The sequence below is a fragment of the Dermacentor silvarum genome, chromosome 2 (genome assembly GCF_013339745.2).
Source record: "Dermacentor silvarum isolate Dsil-2018 chromosome 2, BIME_Dsil_1.4, whole genome shotgun sequence".
In the NCBI taxonomy this organism is placed as follows: Eukaryota; Metazoa; Arthropoda; class Arachnida; order Ixodida; family Ixodidae; genus Dermacentor; species Dermacentor silvarum.
Genome location: NC_051155.1, coordinates 248,066,883 through 248,091,819, shown reverse-complemented (window position 1 = coordinate 248,091,819; position 24,937 = coordinate 248,066,883). Strand labels below are relative to the sequence as shown.

Sequence of the window (24,937 nt, the reverse complement as noted above, 5' to 3'; positions counted from 1 at the left end):
AATCAACGTGCCGACATTTGGACGCAGCGCTAACTTTGACCAACTCAGCCTCTGCCAAGAATAAGAGCACAACAAAAAATTGTATCGAACACGTCAAGTATGCTGATACGGTCATATCGATGCACATAAGAACTATCACGACACTGCGCAATGTATGCGGATAAATTAGCTGCCCAACTTTCAAAGCATTAAATTACCGGCGGCGAATCGCAGCGTCCCAGGGTCGACTTCAGATGCGTGACGATTTTTTTTTCCCGTCTCCGCGAAGTTTTCGTATGGAAATTCATATTCCCGATTGAACCGGACAAGTCACACGTTCACATTACCATATACTCACATTACTTAAAAGAAGACCGAGAAATACTCGAGTCAGGTTAGCAAGCCCGAACGTCAAACAAGAAATCAGGACCGGTTGGGTCAGAGAGCTTGCCCTCAGCGCACGGCAGCACACGCGGTCGCGGTGAGAAAGCGAGCGATGCGGTAGCTATCTCGCAAGGAAGGCGTCGATGCATACCAGTAGCTGCAGGCCAAGCTACAGCTATACCCTTGCGGCTACGCTCTATAAATCCTACACGAGCTGTCAACGCGCGTAACACCTACGCAACGCGTACGCCCCGCTTCGCACGGAGCGAAGCAACAAAGAAAAAAAGAGGGGGGGGGGGGGGCGCTGTGAGAAGCACGGCTTCCGGGGGGCGCCCAGAATGTGAGGAAAACCAGCACGAAAGCCACGGCGCGGAAGGAAGGGGGGCCACTCGAGATGCCTGCCACGCGGTCGGCTGTGACCGCGGGAACGAATTAAAGAACACGAGAAGGAGGAGGGGGCGAGAGATGGGAACCGGAGAGCCACCGCACCACGACAGGAAGGCGGAAAGTACGAACCAGGGACGATGCCTCGGCCGTGGAGCCAACGCTTCGACACGAGACCATGGCCCATGTCGAAACGTTGGCTCCAACAGCGAGGCTCCACGGCCACTGCTTTCCGTTGGAAAGAACATAAGTAATGGAGGAGTTGTGGTGGTGGTCAACATCAGTGGGATGACGATGCCTACTGCAAATAATAACTCCTTTATTTACCGTGCCCAGGAACAACCCTAAGGTCTGAGCGCTTGCCACGTGCTGCCGCACGCATACATAAAAAAAAAAAAAAAAAAAATTGGAGTACGCTTAAGCTTCGCCTTTAAAAGTGGAACGCGATAGCGTTATTGGACTCCGTTGACACCGACACCGTATTTTCTGCGACATGTGGCCCGATCAAAATTTAGAAAGGCTCGGTTTTCAACATTCCTCTCAATGTTGCTTAGAACCAAAGTACAGCGAGGCACCATCAGAATTGGAGGACACTTAAGCTTCACCTTTAAGAGTGGAACGCGATAGCATTCAAATATCCCTGGCTGCTTATCAGGCTTTTATTGCGATAGCAATTACATGGACACTCCAAAGCAGATTTCTGCCGTCGGCGTCGCCGTCGCCGTGAGGTTCCGCATGACGTCAACGGCGATGAAATCGTCGCCGTGCTCCGGACGCTGTATGTGCGAGTGAAAGGGAACGAGGGACGCTCGCTTTCACGAGGAGCGAACGCACGTCGGAGGGCAAACGCGCGTTCTGCGCCGTGCTCCCTGAAGAGCTGCAGAATTAAGCGTCTCTTTCCTCCTTTCCATATATAGAGAGCAAACGGAACTTTTTCCGTCGCGCGAAAGGTTGTGGGGGGACGGGAGGGAGGGAGGGAGGGAGGGAGGCGACGTTTAGCTGCGGCACCAAAGGCAGGCGTATTTATATAAAAACGCCGCGCGCGTTCGGTGCGAACGCGGGAAAAACGCCGACGGCGTCGACAACAGTTCTGCGCGTTGCTGGTGCTGCATGTCCAAGTTTAAACAGCTGATAAAACTACTATCCTTACTCCGTATAGCTCTCTACTAATTTGCTATCGCAATTGGTGCTTCGCCTTTCGGGTGAAACTGCGACAAATTCTTTTTCTCGTATATTCAAATTACAATCCGACGCCATCACGTCTGTAGGTTGTGGTTAAGTCGTACTTTACGATTTTTCTGACGGATTTTACTTCGAGAAATTCAATTTTTGTTCACTAACGCCTTGCGCAACGCGGAGGGCCTGTGTGGTCGGGGTGGTTCGGCATGATGTGGTTCGGCATGATTATTTACGCCAGACGCCGATGCTCAACGCCGACACCGACGGTGGATTTTCTTTGTTGTGTACAACTTAAGGAAAGGTGTAGGAGAATAGAATTCCCCTCTATAGTCTGCAAACAGAGCCAAGAGAGCACATACCCCGCATTGCAAAGAGTTTAGTGTGAGCAGAAAAGTGTAAGGTTTTATCAAAAAGTACACCGAGATCATTGACCTCACAGACCGTACACAATGGTGCAGGATCTAGAGAATAAGAAAAATAAATGCTTGCTGTTTTGCGAGTGAAAGTCGTGACTTTCGTCTTAGCAGCATTCAAGGTAATTATCTTTGCACCATTTAAAAGAAGAAAGGTGGTCAGACTGCATCATGCAAGTCATCAACAGTATGAATTTCGTTAAAAATCTTGATGTCATCGGCATAAAGGAGGAAATAAAAATTGTGAATATTTTTTCACAATTTTCATATTTTCTTTTAAAGGTGCGATCCTAATATACTGATCCCTGAGGGACGCCGCTAGTTGACATGTACACAGAAGCCGTTTGGCCACTGACGGTTAACACGACCTACCAAGGAGGTAACTGCGCAAGAGATCGACAACTGACGAGTCAACACCAAGTACGTAAGCGTGACCAGAAGCGGTGCATAGCATAACACATTTCTTAAAGAAAAAAATAATAATAAACGGACGTAAGCTTCATGTCCTGTTCCATTAGATTTACGCGATTGCTAACTCGGCCGCAAGGAATGTGTTAGCAGGTGAGGCGTCATCCTGGTTGGACGAAACTACGACCTGCAATGAACTTTATATTCTTGCCAGACAAACATTGCAAGCTCATCGAGCGGACGTTTGTCTCTCGGCTTCAGTAAAGTGGGTGCAGGCGTTGTTACATTGCTCGCAATTCCTCGCGGACACACGCAGTGTATACGTAAAGCGATGTTAGGAAACGCGATTGACATATATCGTTCGTCTTAAGTTTCTTCCGCGCCAGCTAATAGCCTCAAACAGTGCGAAAATGATAAGCTCTATAGCCTGGAAGAAGAAACAACGACACCAGCGCCTGGGCTTTCCATTTCGTTCCCTCGCGGCAAGCTCAAGTTTTTCGTGGACCCGCTCGTGCTTCGCGCTCCGTTTGGCGCACCAAGCGGCCGGCCCCCCCCCCCACAATGACCCCCCCCCCCCCCCCCCCCCCCCGAGCAACTGTCGGCAGCGCGCGCAGTCGTGAGCGAGGGATGATTCGCGGGTAAACGCCTCTCATCCGGCGCCTTAATCGCGCCGATTCTGTGGCGAAATTACACGCGATGCGAGCAGACGCCGTGCGCTATACACACGCGCGAGGCATAGGGTGAATGAGGGGCGACGCCGTCTTTTCCTCCTCGTATGTACCACACGCGGATGCTTCATCGCAGCCGGCCTGCTTCACGTTCGTGAAATTCGGCCTGCGAGATGAGAAGGTGCTGCGCGAGACTGTTGTATACGCACGGCTGCGATGCTCCAACGGCGCCCCCTTTTTTCTTCATCGAAACAAAAGAACACCAGTGGCCCGATTTAGAAGAGACGGGAAACGAACGGCGTGACGCTTCCGTACGAGGCAGTATATATACGGTTGGTTGCAGTATACAGACGGGCGATTGATGTACTTGCATGTTTCACGTCCGATGCGTGTAAATTACCTTCTCGGCATTGGTTGTCCTTACTGTGCTTTTCCTTCACCCCCCCTCCTCTGTGCTAATATACATTGTTTTGTTTATAGTCAATGAAACTGTACGCATTTTCTATTGTTTCTTTGTTCGTATTGCACACTGGTTGAACAACTGCGCTCATATTTATTTTGCCGCTCTGCTGCAGGCATCGTATGAAAATTTGGGGCTATACTCGCGGACAACTTTCTGTGGCAATGAAGGAAAAGCTACGGGCGCGTGGATGCTGCACATGTGTTACTGCGCCAAGTAGTTCGGCAGCGTTTGACAGTGCTTTTTGGCTGCTCGGAACAGACGCTGAATTGACGCAGCTTCCACGTGCGACGGTTTCGCGTTTGCCCAGACGCGGAAGGGGAAAGCCGCAAAACAAGTAAACTTTTACACTCAGTGGTGTGCTCTGTCGTATTTAACTGTTGCTAATAAGCTGTTTATGTTTTCTCTTCCCCAGCCTAAACCAACGTGAATTAAAACATGGGACATTTTTCAGAAGCACTCTCACTTGTGCGCGCTTTGGCCCAACGGCAGACGCCCGCACGCACGCGTGCACACACAGCCCTGTACAATGTTGTTAGTGGAATTATTAAATAATTATTACTATTGTTGTTGTTGTTATTACTAATCAAGAAGGCATCGTTTTCATGTTCACGAAACCCAATTAACAAAAACCCCAAGTGCGCCGCTAGAGAAAACAAGAAAAAAAAAAAAGACTGGATCTGCCAGCAATTATTCACCTATAATTATGCGCATAGTTTTTTACACATCATTCACAAGGCACGTGTGCATGTGGAGGTTGTAGGCGCTGCCACATGTTCGCTGCAAATACGCGCGTTGTTATATAGTTAACGCGAAGTAGACCATAATTGGCACTCACAGCTAGAGCAGCACATATTGACTGAAATCGCTGTATCAGACGAACTGCCATGAAGTGTAAAAAGCGAATGGACGCTTTGTGAGCTATGTAGTCCACCATGAAAAAAAAAAAAATTCTAGCGCGTGCTCAACGTGACAGGGAGCTGTTTCAAAACAAAGGCACAACGCGGACGTAATAACACTGCATAGTACCGTATGTATTTGAAGCTACAACTTTACTTCCTTGAACTCGCGCCGTGCAGTAAGTATGAGGTGAATGGACAGTTTTCGCTTGCAACCATGCGCAGTAGTAACACTGCGGTTAAGCGTCCGACATTGTTTCTATCATAAATCCAAACTCGGGTTCACAAATTTAAAAAGTTCTGAAGTAATCCAGAGGGCTGTACCACTCCGACACGGCTGGGCGAGGCCGCTCACTAGTCGACCAAGTGCCACGACCTTTCTGTCGAGCCCCCACTGACACTTCCCTGTAGGAAGCAGCAGCTGGACCTTCCTCAACCCGAAAGGAGCTGGCATCGCGAGGAGACGCACAACGGAATTACGGGGCTCGCTCTGCAAGGACAGCATTTCGTCGTGCACATCCCTTATAACGAACGGGCGCGCTTCACACGCACACGGGGGAGCCTCGGTGGCGCTGCACGAAATCGGGAAGTGCGCGTGCTATGACAAGCGCCGCCCGCGCTTTCTGGCGTGCGAGTCAGCCTTCCAATGAACGCGGTTCTGTCAATACACAGCGGGAAGGCTCTCGAAGACGGCGGAGAAAACGAACGCCGCCACGAACACACACATACGGCGGCGCGTAACAAAAGCAAATGGGCGCGCGCAGAGTTGCGCCTCTATCGCAGAGGCCGCCGCCGCCAATCGTTTCGACAGCGCCGCGGGGCACCATTAAAGGCGGCTGCCCCAAATTGGAACGATCTGGAACGGCCGGAGCACGACCGCCGGCCCTTCTCCTCGCACACCCCGTTCTCCCCTACGGCGGGAGGGGAAAGCTATAGGCGTCTTTCTCGAGGTGACCAAGGTGCTCGAGCATTGCTTTGCGTGCAAGTAGCCGCGCTCACACTCGCAGCCTCCTACACTCTCAACACGCTGAGAGGCGTCGACTCCCACGGACTCACCGAACACCGCAATCCGTCACCCCGTTTTCCTCAACCGTACGAGATGTGGCGCGTTCCTCATTCGCCGAGTTTCTGATTGCACACAATAGTTCCGAGCCTTCGTGCAAACTCCAAGACGGCGTGCGTACGAAGGCTCCCTAGAGCGACGAAGGAACCATGTTGAATCCGAAACTATGCAGATGAGGCCGGGGGGGGGGGGGGGGAGAAAGTGGTTGCTAAAGGCAGGTGGAAATGTCCTGCTACTGCCACAAACTGTTCCGCAGCGCAACAGAAGCCATAATCGCTAGGTGTTTTGCAGGTGGTCTCGCTCTCAACGACCGGAGCCTGCGTCTCTTTACAGTACGACGTGGTCGACGCTCTCCTCAAAAGACAATCCACGTTTGTAACGGCATCGTCGCTGATCTAAACAACAGAGAAGGATAAGACTGCGCGGGTGACGGAGTCTCCACGCTTTAGGCGCGTGACATTATATAAAACATGTCAATAACAATGGCTACTATTACCGATATCCGTTACAGGCTATGCCACATCATCGCACTGCACACTAGCAACGAATGAGAAGGGGGGAAAATAAGAAAAAAAATTGGAGGACGCTTAAGCTTCGCCTTTAAGAACGGAACGCGATAGCGCTATCGGGCCCCGTTCGCATCACATTTTTCTTTGTGAGTGTGCTTCACTGCAACACAGAACGTGGGAAAGCCAGCTTACAAAGACCAAGCTTACACCTGTCCCCTTAAAGTCGGCTTCTCTTTTAAACAGAATTGCATTGCTGGGAAGACGTTTTTCCAGGGGCAATATAAGTCGTCTTATAGTAAAATGTGAAGGCCCTAGCACCTTTATTACTTTATTAATTGCTATTATTGCGCGTCCAAAGCGCATTAGGCAGGCGAAGTCTCAATTTGACCTGCCGAGGATGCGAGCGCCATCTGGATAGGATTTTCGCAACTATTCTACCCGAGCGCGCCGATGTTGGTATAGTAGAAATGCTGGAAAAGGGGTTTATGTTTGAATTTCTCCGTAACAGAATTATGTTTTCTCGTACATTCAAATTACAATCCGACGCCACCATGTCCGTAGGTTGTGGTTAAGTAGTACGTTACCATTTTTCTGACGGATTTCACTGTGAGAAATTCAATTTTTGCTCACTAACACCTTGCGCCACGCGGAGGCCTGCGCTGTCGGGGTGGTTCGGGATGATTTTCTCCTTCAGTAACACCTTGCGCCACGCGGAGCGCCTGCGCGGTCGGGGTGATTGGGGATGATTTTCTCCGCCACGGACGCCGACGCCGGATTTTCTGCGACACGGGGCCCTTAACGCTGTCGCGTTAAAAAGTAAATGACGGCGTATAAGAAATAACAAACAGGTTCGAGATACGTACTTCGCGCACACAGACACGCGCTCGGTCGGACGTGTCCCTGTATAACGGAGCAGGCAGCAGCAAACAGCAGAGTCGGCCGCCGCCTCCTGACCTCGAGGAAAAAAAGAATCCGGCCGCTCCCATTGTCCGTCAGCGACGAGCCAGACGGGCCCCGCTGCGGCCGTGCGCGTCCTTCGGCTGCCGCGCATGTGGACGCAAGCAGAAGCGCGCAACGCGCGCATCCGCGCTACTCCGCCACGCATGTAAGCGCCCCACAGGTGACATAACAAAGACGCTCACATCCGCCGCATCTTTCTCGTATGCCGGACGGCCAATAAACCGGCATACAAGGAGAGCGCTGGGCTATTCTAATTGGCGCACTCGCCCACCGCGTGCTGCTGCATGCAACGCACGCGAGCGTATATACGCTGATGGTCGGGCACGTTCCGCGACGTGCCGGCAACAGCGCGCGCTATACAAGCGGTGTACTGCTAAATCCAACGCCATTGTTTCGCAACGCGACACTGAAGCTACGAGGCGTGCTTCTGGCGATCGAGCCTCAGTAGACGACGCTTTGACGCGGGGGGACGCGCGGCGCAATAAGGGCAGGTGCGTTTGCTGCAGGATCGTGAACGGCTCGACGCCAGCTGCGGATTCTGCTCCGGGGCCACATTATTATGAACCGGAGAACGGATAACACAATAGCTGCAGTCTTGGAGCCCGCAGTGCCAGCAGCACGTCGCAACAGTGGGCCGACGTATCCCTTTTGCCAAGCCTGGCGTGCAAGAAAGCACGAAGGAGCGCCGTTGATCGCGTCCCTTGGCGACACGGATTCAAGAGCGCATGCGCTGCTTCACAAGCTCCCCCAAGCATAGAAGACCCACTGAGAAGCCACGCGTCCACACCTGTTGATTCAATCGTATTAGTTCCAAAACACCGCTTCGAACTATACCGGAACGCTCTCGACGCTTTTCAGCGGAATTGATTGCGATGATGATCGCTTAATGGCATCCGCTTTGAAGTGCTAGTTGTACGTCAAGATTACTGGGGAGAGGGGTAGCGCGAAGCAAAAAAACAACTGGACAACGTCCTTGTTTGCCTCGTTGTCCAGCTGTTCTTTTCCTTCGCGCTACCGCTCTCCCCAATCATCGCTTTTGAATAAAGGTGGCGACAAATAGGCGGGGGGTTAATTGACTGACACCACACATGTGAGCGGCAAACCAAGGTTGTCGTCATCTATCCTTTGCGATAAAAAGAATCCAACTGTTAAGTAATTGGGCCGATTATAAATACTCTTTATTTAGCTTTGCCTACACGATGCATGCTTAGACGTTAATTTGTTGTGGTTGATAAAGTGCCGCATTAAAGTTATTTCTGTTGCCCACAGTCGACGCGACAGTCAGACGCCCAACGATGTTCGCCAGTAAGCTGTCCGGGCCAGAGAGTGTTTCGCAAGTAGTATGATTGAAGAGCTCTGCTCGCCTCGGCTGAGTGCAACCTATTAGGCCCACGGCCAAACACCTGATGTGGGTCTGTCAGGTGCACGAAGCGGCACGGAGGAGGCAGCGCCACCTGGAAGATGTGCCGTGCTGTACGAGGCGTGGGTGCGCGCAAGCGGTGGGCGATACCGTCCAGCGGTCCTGGAGTCTCTCTTGGTTTTGCCAGGCAACCCGGGTTCTCACGCAGCCTGCATACCCTATATGCTCCTCGCAGCGCGCCTTCCCTTTCCCAAGACACATTTTCTCCTTTCCCCTTCCCCGTAAAGACCAAAGAGCCACCTTTCGAAAAATAAACAATTTCTTCAACAACTCGGATTTAGACGGTGTCGAAAATTGTCGGCACAAAGATATCACCAGAATAGGTGGTATCTTTACCGCCTATTCGCACACCACCAGATTTCACTATTCTAGAATCCCCAGTTTCCATGTGCAACTGAAAATTGTCGGCACAAAGATATCACCAGAATAGGTGGTATCTTTACCACCTAATTCGCACACCACCAGATTTCACTATTCTAGAATCCCCAGTTTCCATGTGCAACTCACCATGGAGCTTATCTTTCCCGCTGCAAAAGGTTCGCGTTTTGCAGACATTTAACATCACTTTTCCGATAGCGAGCACGCATAGATAACCGATAAACGGACAGGTGATAAGCGCCAGGTGAACAAGACTGAAACACGACATATTACCCTTTTGTAAAGATGGCTTCACCACCACCACCACCACCACCACCACCACCACCACCACCAACAACAACAACAACAACAACAACAACAACAACAACAACAACAACAACAATAATAATAATAATAATAATAATAATAATAATAATAATAATGCGGCGTGCGTGCACTCAAAATTCGATCAGCCGAGCGTCTATACGAATCTGACCTCGCTGTCTTCGTGTGGAGTTTTGACTAGCAAGTATATCGGCCTGCACCTCGCGCGCGAGCCTGTTTTCCAGAACAACACCTAATAAACTGTAAGCAACGCTACCTCGACTACATCTCGAAGCACATCGAGGACGCACAGGAGCGAATCAACTCCCTGTTATTATGAACCGGAGGCGGGTGCCCGCGCAACCTTCTAATCTCGCTTCCACCTGCCTCGCCCCGCCATGCGAGGTGACAAGCAGCGCTAGGAATAGAACGAGAGGGAGCCCCAGAAAGGTGGGGTGGGGAGCAGCCCTGGTCCGTTATAGAAAGAAGCCTTCCGGCTCGGCGGCGTCCTTGCGGGAAAAAGAAGCCCCGCGCCAAGGTCAGCCACTTCCTGGTCGTCGCTCGACGCCCGGCCGAAGAAGACGGCGGCAAAAATTGCTCCGCTCGGCCGACGACGGCAGGTTTCTTTCCGGAACGCACGAGCACACACACACACACGGCCGTCCCCTGACGCGGTGGTGCTTCCTTCCGTGTGGCGTGGCAACAGCGCGCCGATGCCGTTGACGACGAGGACGGACGCGCTGCTGCGCTATTTCAAGAAGGACGGACAAAGAAGGAAGGGATAACAAGAAGAAAGGCTCGCTTAGGGAGATGAGGAGGTTCGAAAAACACGGCCCGTGCCACGCTTCTTGACACGTGTCATGCTAATATTGGAACAGTACAGTTGACTCGAGCGAAGACGGAATAACCGAGAGATTAAGCAAGCAGGTGGGACGACTGAGGAAGTTGTGAAGAGTCGTGGCGTGAAGCAAACGGAGCTTGTTAATGGCAAGGGCCGAAGAAAAACTCGGCGCACATGACAGGGACCGGGAGCGAGTGAGTGAGGAACCGTCACACGCCTCGGGGCCCAGCTGCTGCTGCTTCGAATGCGACAGACAATGGTCGCGGTGGGACAGCGCTTTTCTATTGCCCAGGGTGACGACGGCGGCAACAAAGACGCGACCAGCGTGACACGCAACGAGGCGCTTGCCTTTCGACAGTGCTGATTACACTGATGTCAGCACCGCGTTGTGCACCTCACGTGTTTTAAGCGCTCCAGTCAGTCATATGAAACATCAATCAGCAAGTACGTCTTTATTTTTTTTTTCCGGGTAGTGGGCAAGATGGATGGTGTGAAACTCTATAATTTGAGTTACGTTTAAAAGAATGGCTAAAGACATCGCAGCAATCATGTTTATGCAGCAATCATGCTACCTTTTCAGCATCCCCAAGCAGTTAGAGTAAACACATTTGCTTTTTCTTTTATTACTACCTGATCTTTCAATATGATTGCAGTAGACGGCGCGCAAAACGCAAGAGAAATCACCAACATGCTTCTATTGCGGTCTACATTGCCACTGCATCGTGCAGCCTCTCGCGGTATATACGACAGGTGTATGACACCCTCTGAAAAAAGAACGAGATAGTTAGGGCGGGTGGCTCAGCAGGATCAAGACGGCAAGTTGGGCCAGTTGGTTAGAATTAGACAGTTTTAGTTTAGCGTACGCTATTGACCCTTTTCGCGGCGATCCCGTGGGCGCTGCCATGTTTGATCACGTGGTGACGCGTCCATTGCTTGCCTCAACTGCCTCCGTTGCCTCCTTGTTTACAATGGAAGTGCATGACGCCAGCGCGGCTTAGAAAACCTCTGTTTTCGGAGATATCGTAGACGGTGACTAGGTGGACGACAAGAAGCTTTGATCACAGCTTCAGAGAACATGCAAAAGCGCTTTCGGAGCTTATTAAGCTATGCCCAAACGGCGCGAGCAGCGTATATGGTGCTTGTTCTAAAAGCGGGGCTAAATATGTATTCCAAGCTATCCAAGCTTTCCGATTATAAATTCAGCCAGGATTAGTGTGTTTTGCTCTTTGTTCTTTATTCGGCAAATATTCTGAAGCAGTGGCTTGTCAGTTTCTGACTAAGTTCCTCGGTGCGGCCACTATCTGATTATTTTCTGCCTAATCCCTCGCGGGTGTGCTCAGTTCCGATAGATTTCTTCTTCATGGGCACAAGGCTTGAAACGTAGCTGTTTTGTACATTATAATACCTTGTAGCAAATATATATTACAGCTAGTTACTCGCGTACTCTTGTGGACCGTCACGAAACATTCAGCTTCGACCATTCGTGCGCCATAGGTCTGGTCCGTCATTTATTGTGCGTATACAGTGCGCATACATTCAAATGTGCGCCCATTCACTAAGTGTATTCTTGATACGTCGGCGATAGAGTGGGCGTAAGTTTCCCTGCCACTTGGGACAGATGTGTATAGATAACGTGCACGAAACTTACTATGACAGGAAGCGGCGCTACTCCCTTTTTCATTGTTTAACGAGTGGTACTCACTCTTGCCGACGTTCTGGGGATGAAGGCCTTTCTTTGAAGGTTAGCGATACAAGACTGGCGGATGAGCAAATTTCTGTATCCTCGAGGAAAGCCGTACATCACGAAGCGCTGGTAACACGTTCGGACAGTTGCAGCAGCGGTCCGCGAACTTGGCCACACAGATACATTCTATTCCTTAACATGCCAGTCACTATTTTTGCAGCCAACTAATGCATACGTCTTCAATCCACATGATTCAATCTAGCATGATTGGAGCACAGTGTGTTAGCGAAAACTCAGTCGCATTTCCGACAGCTGATCGCACAGAAGCAAGGTAGAAGCGGTAATGGTTTCGTATTCGTGCGCGGTCGCTGAGGAGAGGTATGGCGCGCCGCCGTGAGCGCCATCTCGTTTCTCTAAAACAAACTGCTCCGCGAAAAGGGTCAATACCATTGAGTAGGCTATAAAGTAGCGGGTCGTCACTGCGCATGCGCAGATCGCTAAACGACTCATAGCGTATAGCGTACGCACGCTATTTCTCAGATATAGCGTTACCGTCTTTGCGTGGTTTACGTAAAACATGGCGGTGGTCCCCGCTGCCCGCTTCGAATTGAATTTGGCGTGACTTTTGTAAAATTCGCTTCGTTCGTAGCAAATGACCGTGTAAACGGCTTTCGCATAGTCTCACGCTACTTCGACGACAGTGTATTATGGATAACCCTGTGGAGTTTTCAAGATCGCTTCTCGTTTCAAACGAAACGAAGCCTATCGAGGGAAACCGATGGATGGATGAGGCTGAACCCTTTAAATCGGGCGGTGGCATACGCCACCTGGCCGTGACTATTAACATATTTTGTACCCTGCCTTTTGTACCCTACAAATTTCACCCCTGCCTTGATTTTAGCCACCAATCACCAACCTTCGAGATATGTCAGCGCCACCTATCGGTGAAGTCGAGAGATAGGTGCGACGATGGCATATGGCCTCTGAGATCAGAAGATCTCGCAGGCTAACTAAAACTGTAGTAAACGTGCGCTGCTTAGCGTACGCTGTACTACAGCGTATAGCGTACGCTATTAGCGTACGCTGTACTAAAACTGTCTATTGATCGTAAGGTTCATAACAGCGCAACACAAGACACGGACAATAGGAAGGAACAACGACAACACGGCGCCGTGTTGTCGTTTTTCCTTCCCATTCTCCGCGTCTTGTGTTGCGCTGTTACGAACCTTACGACGGCTCATCAGTTCTGGAACTTATGCCGCTGTCCAGTTGTCAAAGTTCGGGAAGTACGATCATTTTGTTTATCATTCGCACCCTTCATCATTCGCTCGCACCCCGCCTTTAACTCCCATTCGGCACGACGGATGGTGAGAATGAAGTCCGACACAAAAGGATAGTTACAAGTTTATACGGCTGAGTGGGGCGGTCTCAATTCTGCTCAAACATCGCGCAAATATTTCGGCCAGCGGGTGCGGTTCGTCGATCGAGATGCCCCTGAACGTGTGGTCCAACAGCAGAACGTTTACAAGCGCTCTTTTCCGGATAACTCGAACAACACGTCGTTAAAACAACCGCCCGGAAAGAAACAATAGGACTTGAACCCACTCGGACGTCCAGGTTCTGCCGCAACGGGCCACGTCCTCGCGACTGGCCTCCTTTTTTGGGGAGGAGGGGGGGGGGGGGGGGGGCGACGAAAGAGTCGAAGAAAAGGCCCACCAGTGCAAAGTCGTGACGCGAGCCCTCGAACAAGGATGCATATGCGACGCACGCGGGTCGCAGACGAATGAATAGGAAAAAAAAAAAAAAAACTATTATAAAGGCGGCCGCGATGCTGCACCGCGCCAGAGTCCCTCGCAGCGACCTGGGCGGCAGCATCCGGCGCGCATGAATGCCGGGGAAGCGCGCATAGCGAAACAACAACGCGCTCGCATCGCAGCCGAGTCGAGAGCCAAGACGCCTCGCTCCTCAAAGGAGAGGCAAGGCCGCGCCAGACATAAAAGCGGGAGGCGCGTGCCAGCCTGTCGCCGTCGTGCTTAGCGAAAAAGAAGAAGGAACGCGCGGCCCGCCTACTCCCTTTGCGTACGTATACCCCCACGTCCACCCACGCGAATCCATTCGGAGACGCCATTACGGAGGCTGCATTCCACAGTATACCCACCGTTCTTCCTCCGCCAGTCGCCAAAGTACGCGTCGGCCCAGAAGTGCTTTCAAATCGAAACAAATGTCTGCAAGGGTAAATAGAGACCAAAACACGGTACAGGGAAGCGGACGCGCTCGAATCGTCCAATGCGATGCGCTTGCCGCCATTCAGGCGGCGATCAACGGGATGACGGTAATGCGCTATACGCGGAGCAACGAGAGTCGTCAACCGCGCAACCAACAAGACAATCTCACGCAAAGAAGCGTCAACTGTCCAATAACAGGTTGTTGAAGGGATGTGCACCTTGCTAGGCTGCATCGGTCTGAGTGGGGTGGGCATTCAGCTAAATATCTCTGATTTCAGTCCATACGTACAAGTTCTAACTATACATTATGGCACTTTGCTGCGCGTCTAAGGTGCACTAGAGGCAGGATAATCTGAGCAAAATGGTAATCGATGAAAAACTAAGCAGAATAAAACAGTATAAGAAGTAGAGGTGGGCCAATACCAACTTTATCGAATACGAATCGAATAGTCTAACACAGACGCATATATTTAGAGCAGAAATACAATTATTAGGTACCATGATATTAATTACCCCGCTTGCACTGACTAGTAAAAAATAAACCCTATCACGGACAATTATGGTCAGTTTAAAACGCGATATATCTCACTGTCATTCAAATAAGTGCACAAAAAGCCTTTCTTCTTTCTGGGGTTTTACGTGCAAAAACCAGTTCTGATTATGAGGCACGCCGTTGTGGAGGGCTCCGGATTAATTTTCACCGTCTGGGGTTCTTTAACGTGCACTACAACGCAAGCACACGGGCGTTTTTGCATTTCGCAATCATCGAACTGCGGCCGCCGCGGCCGAGATTCGATCCCGCGATCTCGTGCTTTCAGCATCTTTAGAGCTTGGTTGCAAACAAGCTTTCTAAAAAAGAATGGCTGCTGTATGACTAGCTTTCCAAAAACGCTAATAAATAAATGGTTCTCCCAAAACAAAATCAGAATTGTGAAAAAAAAAAAAAAAAAGCTGCTCAAGGACTTGTGTGCCGTAGAAACATGTAAAAGGGCTCGTTGGAAAGAAAAAAAAAATCACTGGTCGCAGCTTAAAAGATAAAACTGCTACATGATAGGCTGCAAAAACACTAAATTACAGACTACAAGCAAAACCAACGGTTGTCATGTAGGCTTCCGCCACGAAACCGAAAACAAAGCTGGCATAAAAGCAGCTATGAAACAAGTATACACCATAACTCGGACGCTGTTCGTAATTCATAATGACGCAGTTGGATGTATCAGTAGAGCATAGTAGAAAAGTGTTGGAACCATTGCACCGTGAGCACGAACACTCGAATACCGCCAACTATACACCAAAAGCATACATGTGGGCCGCGGTAAAATAAAAAATACCATTCGCACGGTTTCAATCCTTGATCATCCGCCTTTCAGGATCAGCCGGTCGTGATAACGTATAGGCGGAGGGCCGCTCGGACAAGTGACGCGCGAAAATGAATGTAGCATTAAAATAGAGTAGCCATGTTATTCAAGCCCAACAGGGCAAAAAGATGTGAAAATGTGTTAAACTGCAGTTGAGAGAGAATTGGTTCTGTATGAGAAAAGGAAAGGTTGGCGCTATCCTCTAAAACCCGAGGCTCTAAAGCCCGACCCAACCCAAACACATACACACACAATACCCGTTCGTCGCCCTCTGCCGTTTTCGCAGCAGCACTCAAGCGTGCCCGCAGTCACGAACTCGCTCGAATCTTTCCAAGCAGCGCAGACAAGCGCGATTTACGAACACGTCCCGATGTGGCCACCGCTGTAAAGACCAATGGCCGGAGGCGCACAGACCGGCACCGATCTACGAGTGCAAATTCGGCCACCTCGTAATGGATGAGTGCCAGCTAAAGGCGCATATATGACGAGGCAAATTGGCTGCTTTTGTCCGAGCGGGAATATCTTGCTTCGGTGAATGGAAAGACCAAGTGACTACATTGTTTGATCTGGCGGGTTTCTTTTGCCGCCGGGTGTCTCGCGCCGGTCGTCGCCCATTGTGCGGCTAAACGGGGCTCTTAATTGTTCGCACGGCCATCAGCGTTGCCGCGCCAGGCACACGCAGTCACGGCTCGCGCGCAGCCCCTTGTCCTTGGAAGCGGAAAGCCGCGGGCACAACCGATGAACCGTGATGCATCGACGGCCCGAGACGCAAGGACACTGTCGGGTATATCTTGGGTGCAGAAGGGCGCTACAGTGTGAACACAAACACTGCGAAACAGGCAAATGTCAGAGACAGCATACGGCACACCGCGCATGACATACACCAGCGTTCGGTGATCTCTGTTGTATACACACACAGCAACACGACGTACAAAAGCATTACGAAGTCGTATCGCTACTCCACACGAAATACTCGGGTTCGTCCTTAGCGGACAGCTGTTGACTGGCGAAGCGCTTCCGTGCCTATGACGTGTAGAAAATTAATTCTGGGCGTCGACATCTGGGAAAATAGCCTTGGCATAATATACTCGTCGCACAACGAAAACGTTTCAACCACAGCGGCGCGCATTTAAAACAATGCACATGTGACACAGGCGCCACGGGAACACGAAGGGTCCGTATAAGCACGCCTTCACCTAACAACGGTGCTGTTAGGCAAGCAAGCTTGGAATACTCGTACGCAGCAAACTCAACGTGGAGCGACGGTCGTCCAGTAACGGTGTACACAAACGCCTGCACACGCAAGCAAACGCGCGCATTCCATGGCTAAAAGCCATTGGGAGGATGCCATAAACGCGGCCCACCACACGCAACGAGATGCGCGCGCTTTACGTCTTCGTCGCCATCTTACACGGTGCCGCGAGCGCGCTTGGTGGGCGTTGCGTCTTTCAAGCACGGAACCACGTTTGCTTGGGACCCAATAAACGAACGCGCGCTGTACGGCGACTCCAAGAAAGGTCATTTCACTGATGGCGAAATGACCCAAAAGACCGGAAAAGCACAAGCACAAGTCCAGCAAAACACGCGCTGAAGGGCACTCGGGAGAAACCGCTTATGCAACACTTGAGACACAAAATAACGCAGATCGTGAGAGTGACACTGCTCGCGCTTCGTGTCGTTTTAAAGGAGCACTAAAGAGAGAAAAATAATAGGTTAGCCTTGCAATACAGCAAAAACATCCATGCACTGCTACCCCCACAAGGACGCTTGGCAAGCCAGAAACAGTTTTCAAAGAACGTTCACGATTCAAGCGAAATGTGTCGCGAATTCGGCCCTTTGTTCACTCGGCGGCTTTATATTTCCCTTCCACATTACCACAGCGTTGTGGACGGCCACCGACCGATCGCGTGTGTATAATTCAAGGGCAACACTTCCTTCATTAACATTCGCATGCGCCACGGAAACGAAACCGAGTCCGTGGCTTACGAGTATATAATTGGTTTCGCGTCACGCGTCGGCGCGGCGTGCGCGCTTCGGACGGTAGCCAATCATCCCGCGATGACGGGACACCCCAATTCACGGCGGCGAAAATGGATGCCACGATCGGGCCTTCCTTCTCGCGCGCATCGTTGTTGCCAGGCCTGTCCGCACACTGCGTATATGCGCGCACCACACGTCAGCGTCGGCAGTCAGCGCGCGGCAAGCGTGTACGCAAGCAAAATGGCACACAACCGCAGGAAAAACGTGCGGAGGTTGTCGGCAAATACGTACGCGTACACGCAGGCATACAGTGTGAACAGAGAATGGTATATACGAGCTCAAGATCGAAGCGTCTGATACGCGCTCACCTTGCGCCAAATGGGCAACGAAGCGGCGGCCGCGGCAAAAGAATAACACGGAGTTCTACAATTATTCGAAGAGCGTACATATCCAAGATGTTCTCACGAATCAACTCCCAGTTTCTCCTATACAATGTCATGCGTGACCGGCGAGGGCCTCTTTCGAGAGCGAGTATATCTATCCGTGCTTCGGTCGTTCAAAGTCCGACGGGGTGGAACATAAGAGCCCAGGCTACATACCGCAGATATGATTTAGGGGATAATCAGTGAGTCGCTTGTGATCGTGGGATATAATGTAGTGACGAATGCACACGCTTCCAAAGTGGCAAACGTGTTCCGAGTCGGCATCATCGCACATGCAATTCGTTGCCGTCAGACTCGCACTGCATGCCGCGCAATAACGCCTCCGGACAAACGACGACCATTTTCGTGAAGATTGTATACAGCGTTCGAAACCACACACGTACTTTCGACGACCAATTTTGGGTGAAACGGCTAGCAGCTTACTCGTGAGCGCCGCATTCGTTGTGTGACTGCAAAATTAGCGTGGACATTCAGCTACACGAGCGAGTCACAAGTACTGGTCAATAATTCCAAAGTATCATTCGTCGGAGAGGGCAAGCCATGCCGATTCAAAGGAACAAGGAGGGCAATGTGGTAAACAGCGAGAGATTCGGTATAAGGCCCGCGTCTCCCACGAATTTGTCGCAGGGGTGGTGCGTCGCCGAAGTTCTTCCGACACTGAAGTTAACGTTCAAGAAATAGCGTCGGTTCAAGGAGAGAGATATATGTCAACTTCTTTAATAACCAATCTTTTGTCCGAGCCGACGCCGCTGTCACAACGCCGTCGTGCGGTGCTGGAAAGGACCTAACCAGGAATGAAGAGCAAAAAGGTGCGAGCTTGCCGCAGTATATCTTGAATGTATATAACACAGCATGCCGCCCCTCTCCCCTCAACCCAGAAAAAAAAAATACAAAAAAAAAAACTAAGAAAACACGCGAATTACCACGCACCGGCTTCGTTTTTCAACGCGGACTGTATACACTGTCTTTCCCGCGCTGGAGGCGATGTTGCCGCGCAGGCTCGCCAGAATAGCGTTACGAAAGAGTGGCGGGGGCCGCGCAACTCGAGCGACGAGAAGTATCCAACGTCAAGCGCGAGCGATTTAAATTAATGTGCAGGCCACGACCCTGGTTTGCCGGGGCGATCGTAATATTTATTACCGTCGAAGCGGCTCTGCACCGTATCAAATTGTTAGGGTGCTTAGATTCGAACAAACTGCGGTATAATTATCCGAGATTAGGACCCCCTCGGAGACCTCGAAGAGCTGTAAGTCCGGCAGCAGATTTGAGCTCGCGAATTGCTGTATACTTCAAATACCCGCCGTCCCGAAAGCAACGAAACCTTCAGTTAGCGTAATGCGGCAGCTCGTTCTATTAAGAAGCGTAGGCTTTCGCGAACGGCGTCATTGTTAAGGCAGACAATGACATAGCGAAGCCCGAGCGCGCACTCAAGCCGCTAAGTGCGGCCCAGACGTGCATGCGCCAAGAGCAAAGCGCTCACCCGTTGATAATCATGTATAGTATAGCGGGGCTTTAATCCAGCGCCGATTCACGCCGCACACGACATCTAGCTATACGGCCACGGCGTGGTTACGACACACCCCGCGTGACGCTATATAATTGCCGTCGCCCAGCGCGCGTGCGAAGGTTAAAAGCGGGGCGCGCGAGCGTTTCCGCGTCCTCGCAGCCTTTATCCCCCCCCGACTTGAGGCCTTCGATTGGGGCCCGCTTTAGGCTGCTGCACCAGCGAGAACGCTTGTTTTCAGAGCATGCGAGACGGCAAAGGAAAGCGCGGCACGAAACAGCAGAGATCTCCAGATGTAACGGGACCCGCGGCTATATACCCGCTCCCCGTGGCATTTAATCCGCCGGGCGATCGCGCTGCTGCCGGGCTTAAGCGTTGGTTTGTTAGGTTGCGCACGCGCTTTTTGGCCGACGCAAGACCCGAAACGACACTGTACACAGTACACACACCGTCGCGGGGGGGAAAAGAAAAAAAGAGAATCGGCGTCCGCGCATTTCCCCGTTCTCTTCCCGGGTCACTCGACGCCGGAAGGAGAACAGATTAATTTTCCGCGACCAGCGGCCGGTAGTCGTTAGGGCAAGAGTTCACGTTTATGTCCACGCTGTAGCCCCGATGGCGCGATAAGCCATATGCGCTGCTGCATCAGCTCGTATACGTAAAAACTGAGCACGAGAGTTATTTTAGAGCATGCTGAAAAGGCCTGCGCACCGCAGCATAACGGAGACGCAAAGCACGTGTGCGCTACTTTTGCGCATCCATTACTGGTGCAGCAGCGCCCACTGAATTTATTGCGAAGACGCCAGGAGGTCACTGTGCGCAAGCCACTAAACGATAGTTATGCTACGTCTCCGAGCACCACCAACTGCGCCACGCTCGTTACAATGGCTCCTCGATATTATTCCAGAGGAGATTACCACATTCATGTTATACATCATGCCTAACCATTGCAAAAATTTGTTGTTGCGGTAATCGTGCTTAAATGGCAGCGCATCCTGTAAAAGTCGCGTGTTGCGGCTTGAACCAAGCTCCCGGATACTATATATATACATGCCCGTGAAATATAACGAAGAAAACTTGGCAAATTATGCTCAGTGACATAGCTGAGGCTACAGCAGTAGTCGATGTAACGTTATGTTGGGGCTGTACACACATACTATAGTATACAACAACCTCTGCGTGTGCTGAATGGAATTCTGCTGCATACAAAACATTGAGCTTGAGGAGGTGCGCTAAAGACTCGTCATCTCTCTCTCTCTCTCTCTCTCTCTCTCTATATATATATATATATATATATATATATATGCGTGTGTGTGTGTGTGTGTGTGTGTGTGTGTGTGTGTGTGTGTGTGTGTGTGTGTGTGAGAGAGAGAGAGAGAGAGAGAGAGATCCCAAACCTGCCCGATATGAAAGATGCCTAAAGTACCTTACTCCTCAAAGTGTCAGAGAATGGTCATGCTCGCAGTGGGCGCGTGCAAGCAAGCGCGGCAATACCACTGCTGCCATTTGCGTCAACAAACGTCGAAAGGCAGAGTAAGATGCAAGTTCCTGCACATTCAACAACACTACCCTGCGGTTTTTCTTCCTGGTGACTTCTCCATCGCACTGAATCACCACCTCTGCGAAAGCTATGCAATAACGCGATGTGGAAACGGTGCGTTATCGGTCGGATCAATGAATAAACGGAACACAACGATTCAATCAGAAGCCTGACCATAAGAAGCATTTAAACATATGCATCTCAAGATCAAGACAGACGGCGCTGGAACTGCGGCAAGCACGCGCGAAGGCGCAACGCAGACGATTTCTGCTGCATCCGCACGTGCATACAGCTGTCCGATGTAGCTGAACTTAATTAAGCTAAACCCACATGCGCGCTCAACGAGCCTGCGCTGGACCATTTCGGTCCCTCGGCTGGTTTCGACAGATGGCACAGACAACAAAGCGTTTGAGCATAGCGTCGCCGTTACTTTCACAGCACCTGCCGCCACGTATACCCCCGCATTAGCGGCAGTAAAGACTTAATCAGAGGGAACTTCAAGGAACCTCGGAAGACTTGCTGCGGAGATGTTGGTGGGCTTGGTTGACCATTACAATTTATGCAATACTGTACGACCTTTCCCCCCCCCCCTTTATTTGCTTTAGTTTATGCTGCGCTGAATATAGTGCTATGTTATTTTTTTTTCTTTTTTTATTGACACCTTCCGATCTATTTACTCACATGTGAGCGCCCGACGCCCTCTGTTGCCTTTGGTGGGTTTTTGGGCTGGTCAAGTTGCCTGCGCGCAACTTTTTATCCAGAACCCCACCATGTAATTCTTTTCATGGGAAATAAATTATCATTACTATTATTATTAAAAGGCAGCGCACTTGTCGAGACATAGACGAACACTAAACCACGCAAACCCTTTCGGCTCGTATAATCCGAAAACGTTTCGCCCACTAAGAACGTAAACCGAAGATGCTCGCTACTGGCACAAAAGTAGTTTGTTCCAAACTTTTCTTTCAGGTTATGCTCGATCACGTGATATTTGAATATAGCTGTCGCACACGCGGAACACCATTCTGGAAGCGATAACAGTACAACGGTGACGGTATTATCATACGAGAACGCGCGTCCGTGTATATATGTACTAAGTGCGCGAGACTCACAAATTGCGAGGCGTCGTATCCCTTGAGGAAGGGGTTGCCCGCCGGCTGCGTCCACGTCCTCCACTTGAGGAACGACTGGTGGTGGTAACCCCACTGCTGGTACCCGCCGGACGGCTGCCACGGCGGAGGGGGCGCAGCCGCAGCGGCCAGCGCCTGGTACGAGCCGTACGTGCCGCCGCCCCACACGCTGTGCGCGCTGCCGCCGCCACCGAAGCTGGTGCGCGTCAGGATGTGGTGCTCCTGGCGCGACGGCATGCTCACCACCAGACGCCGAGAGAAGAAACCCAGCTTCGATGCGTGTCTGTCTGTGTGTGCGCGCGCGCCTCACGACGAAGTCGTCGTGGAGAACCGAGCCATGGAGAGCGGGCCTGTGGCGACAGCGATCGGTTCCCGACGTCTTGGTGGAGTGCAGCGAGACAGCGAAGTTCGCCTCCACGGAGTAACATACACCGGTCTTCGGTCGTGGTGGGCACAGCGGTTGACGCCTCTCCGTCACTTTGACGAAAGCGGCCGAAGGGGAGGGCCGACGACAACGACGACCGCTTCCGAGATTCCTATCTCCGGGAGCACGCCGTGGCCGCGCTGTCCCGAAGCGGCGATCGGCAGGCACTTCCGCGGGTTCTCTACGCGGGACGCACACACAAGCGCGCAGACGGGTGCGCACTTCCGCTTGTTGGCCCAGGCCGTTGCCGGTGGCGGACGCGAAAGGACCGTGCTCCTCCTGGCCACGTTCCGCGTCGTTGAATGGGCGCCCCCAGGAGAGAAGAACCCGCTTGTCGTCGCCTGCCGCCGTTTTCTTCTTGGGCCAAAAGAGCGCTTCCGACCGGGTTCCGGTCCGATTGTCGCCGACAAGGCTGAGGGACAAGGCGCCGACAAGGACGGCTGTAACAGCAGAGGCCGCACTGCCCCGCTTTGACACCGCTTACCCAGTTGTCTCGGCAAGCGCAACGTTTACGCCACAACGACCGCCATATCACAAAGAATGGACTGATCTGTTTCCAGGGCGCATCCTTTCCTCCGTGGCGTTATCCAAAGAAGGTTATCCGTAGTGCAAGACGAAGGTGGGGATTCCAGTGACCCGTTGAGACGCAAGTAACCGTAATAATCTCTTGACGCACTCGTCTTCCTTCTGTCTAGTGAAGCGTTTCAGGAACTTGCCAAGGAGCAACATATACAGGTTCGCACAGGCGGCCTGCGATGCAAACAGATGACGTCCAGTAGCTGGTCTGCTCGTTCGTATCCACTATGACGGTCAGGGGTTGTGCGTTCGACGCCCCTCTCCCGTTTGAACAACGGGGTGAGGCGTTCTTTGCTTATGGATCGTCAGCCGATACGGGACACAAACGAACGCTCCTCTTCCAGCTTATGGTATTTTTTTTTTCTAGAGTACGCTGCGCCGTCTGGCGTCTCGCCGGGACGGACAAGCCACGGCACGCCGGAAACGAAACTACAAGTCTGCCAGAGCAGTCAAGCGCTGGCCAAAGCACAGACAAAACACTCGCTCGACGGGTGCCAGCAGAAGTCGACAGGTGGGGAGAGGTCGATCTCTAGCAGCGGTGAAGCACGGCACCAATCAGCGACGAATCGATAAAGAACGAACGGCAGCCACAGCCCCTTCGGCTGCGCAGGTTTCCGGCGAGCACGGGTTCCAGGGGCACGCACAGCAAAGACCAACCGACGGGGGAACACACACGCACACACATGCAGACCACGCCACCGTTCACCAGCGATGACGGGCACGACACAAAGTGTCAGCGCGAGCGTGCAGCGCGTATGGAGGCGATCGAAGTGAAGAAGAAGAGGCAGTCACGACTTGGTGGGCTGCCACCAGAGACAAGCGGGCGCAGCAAAATGAACGGAAAAGAAAAGAGGAACGGGCGGGCTAACGGGCGTTCGTGTGTATGCACCGTCCGTGGACACGACGAGCGGCCGACGTCGAAGCCCGCTCGTTCCACGCGGTCTGTGCGTCCGAAACGACGGCGAGGCGCTTCCATGACCGCACGCTCTCGCCACCAGTCATTCCTCTCCCTATCCCTCTCTCTCTACAGATGAAACAGCATAAGGAGAAGAAGGGGGCGGCACCTGGAAGAAGAAAAACAAGCACGGAAAGGCCGGCTCGCGTGGGCTCAGCGCTGCGGGGAAGAGGACGTACGAAGAAGGCGTCCTTCTCCCTCGGGAGAGCCCGTACAACGGGAGAGGAGCGCTTTTCTCAAAGCATGCTCGGTTGGCGCGCGAGCAGCGCACGACCACGACGGCGGTAGGCAGGTAGACACACACAGAAGCTTCCGTGACCCAAATTCCGGCGATGCGAGGGCGCAAACGAGAAGGGAGCAGAGGGGAGCCAACCGGTCGCGCCGACGTCGGGCACGTCCAGGCTCAAGGTGGCGCGGCGCGGGAGACGTGCACGGGACGGTGAATTAACCGGAGATGGCGAAACGAGCGCGGTACTCGCGACAGAAAAATCGAGGTAGCAAGATGGAACGGCACTCGACTCGTGTACGAACAATGTCGTCTAACCAAAAAAGCCTTGAGGTGACGTGCTGCGCGCCCGAAGTGCCCGCAATCATCTCCCATGGTGAGGCGCCCTCTAAGGTGTCGCGAGCTGGCAAAGGGGAGAGTTTAAAAAAACTACGTTTGTTCGTTTAGTGCCCTCTTGCATGTCCTGCGCCGTCCCCACAAGTTGCTGCAATATTGACAAGACTTTCGAAGGCGCAATATGAATCGCATATAAAAAAAAAAAAAAAAACTACTAGAAACTACACCGTGCCGCAAATGAAGCCAAGAGAATCTGCTGTATAGGCGATAAATGTGAACGCCACTGTACCGCGTGATCATGCACGCAACTA

At 51.8% G+C, this 24,937-nt stretch overlaps 1 protein-coding gene across 4 annotated transcripts in view; it reads right to left on the bottom strand.

The window, feature by feature from the left end:
• LOC119443073 (serine/threonine-protein kinase 26) overlaps positions 1–24,937 on the bottom strand; it is a 133,437-nt gene that overhangs the window by 44,653 nt on the left and 63,847 nt on the right. Inside the window, exon 1 of one of the 4 annotated variants that reach the window (XM_037708218.2) lies at positions 22,092–22,362. The exons of 2 other annotated variants lie outside the window; for them this stretch is intronic. In XM_037708218.2, coding sequence (XP_037564146.1) covers positions 22,092–22,346 — 255 coding nt within the window. In that variant the 5' untranslated portion in view covers positions 22,347–22,362. Of the gene's footprint in view, positions 1–7,209; positions 7,361–22,091; positions 22,363–24,937 lie in introns of those variants that run through there. One more of the 4 variants, XM_037708219.2, reaches the window with a different exon arrangement.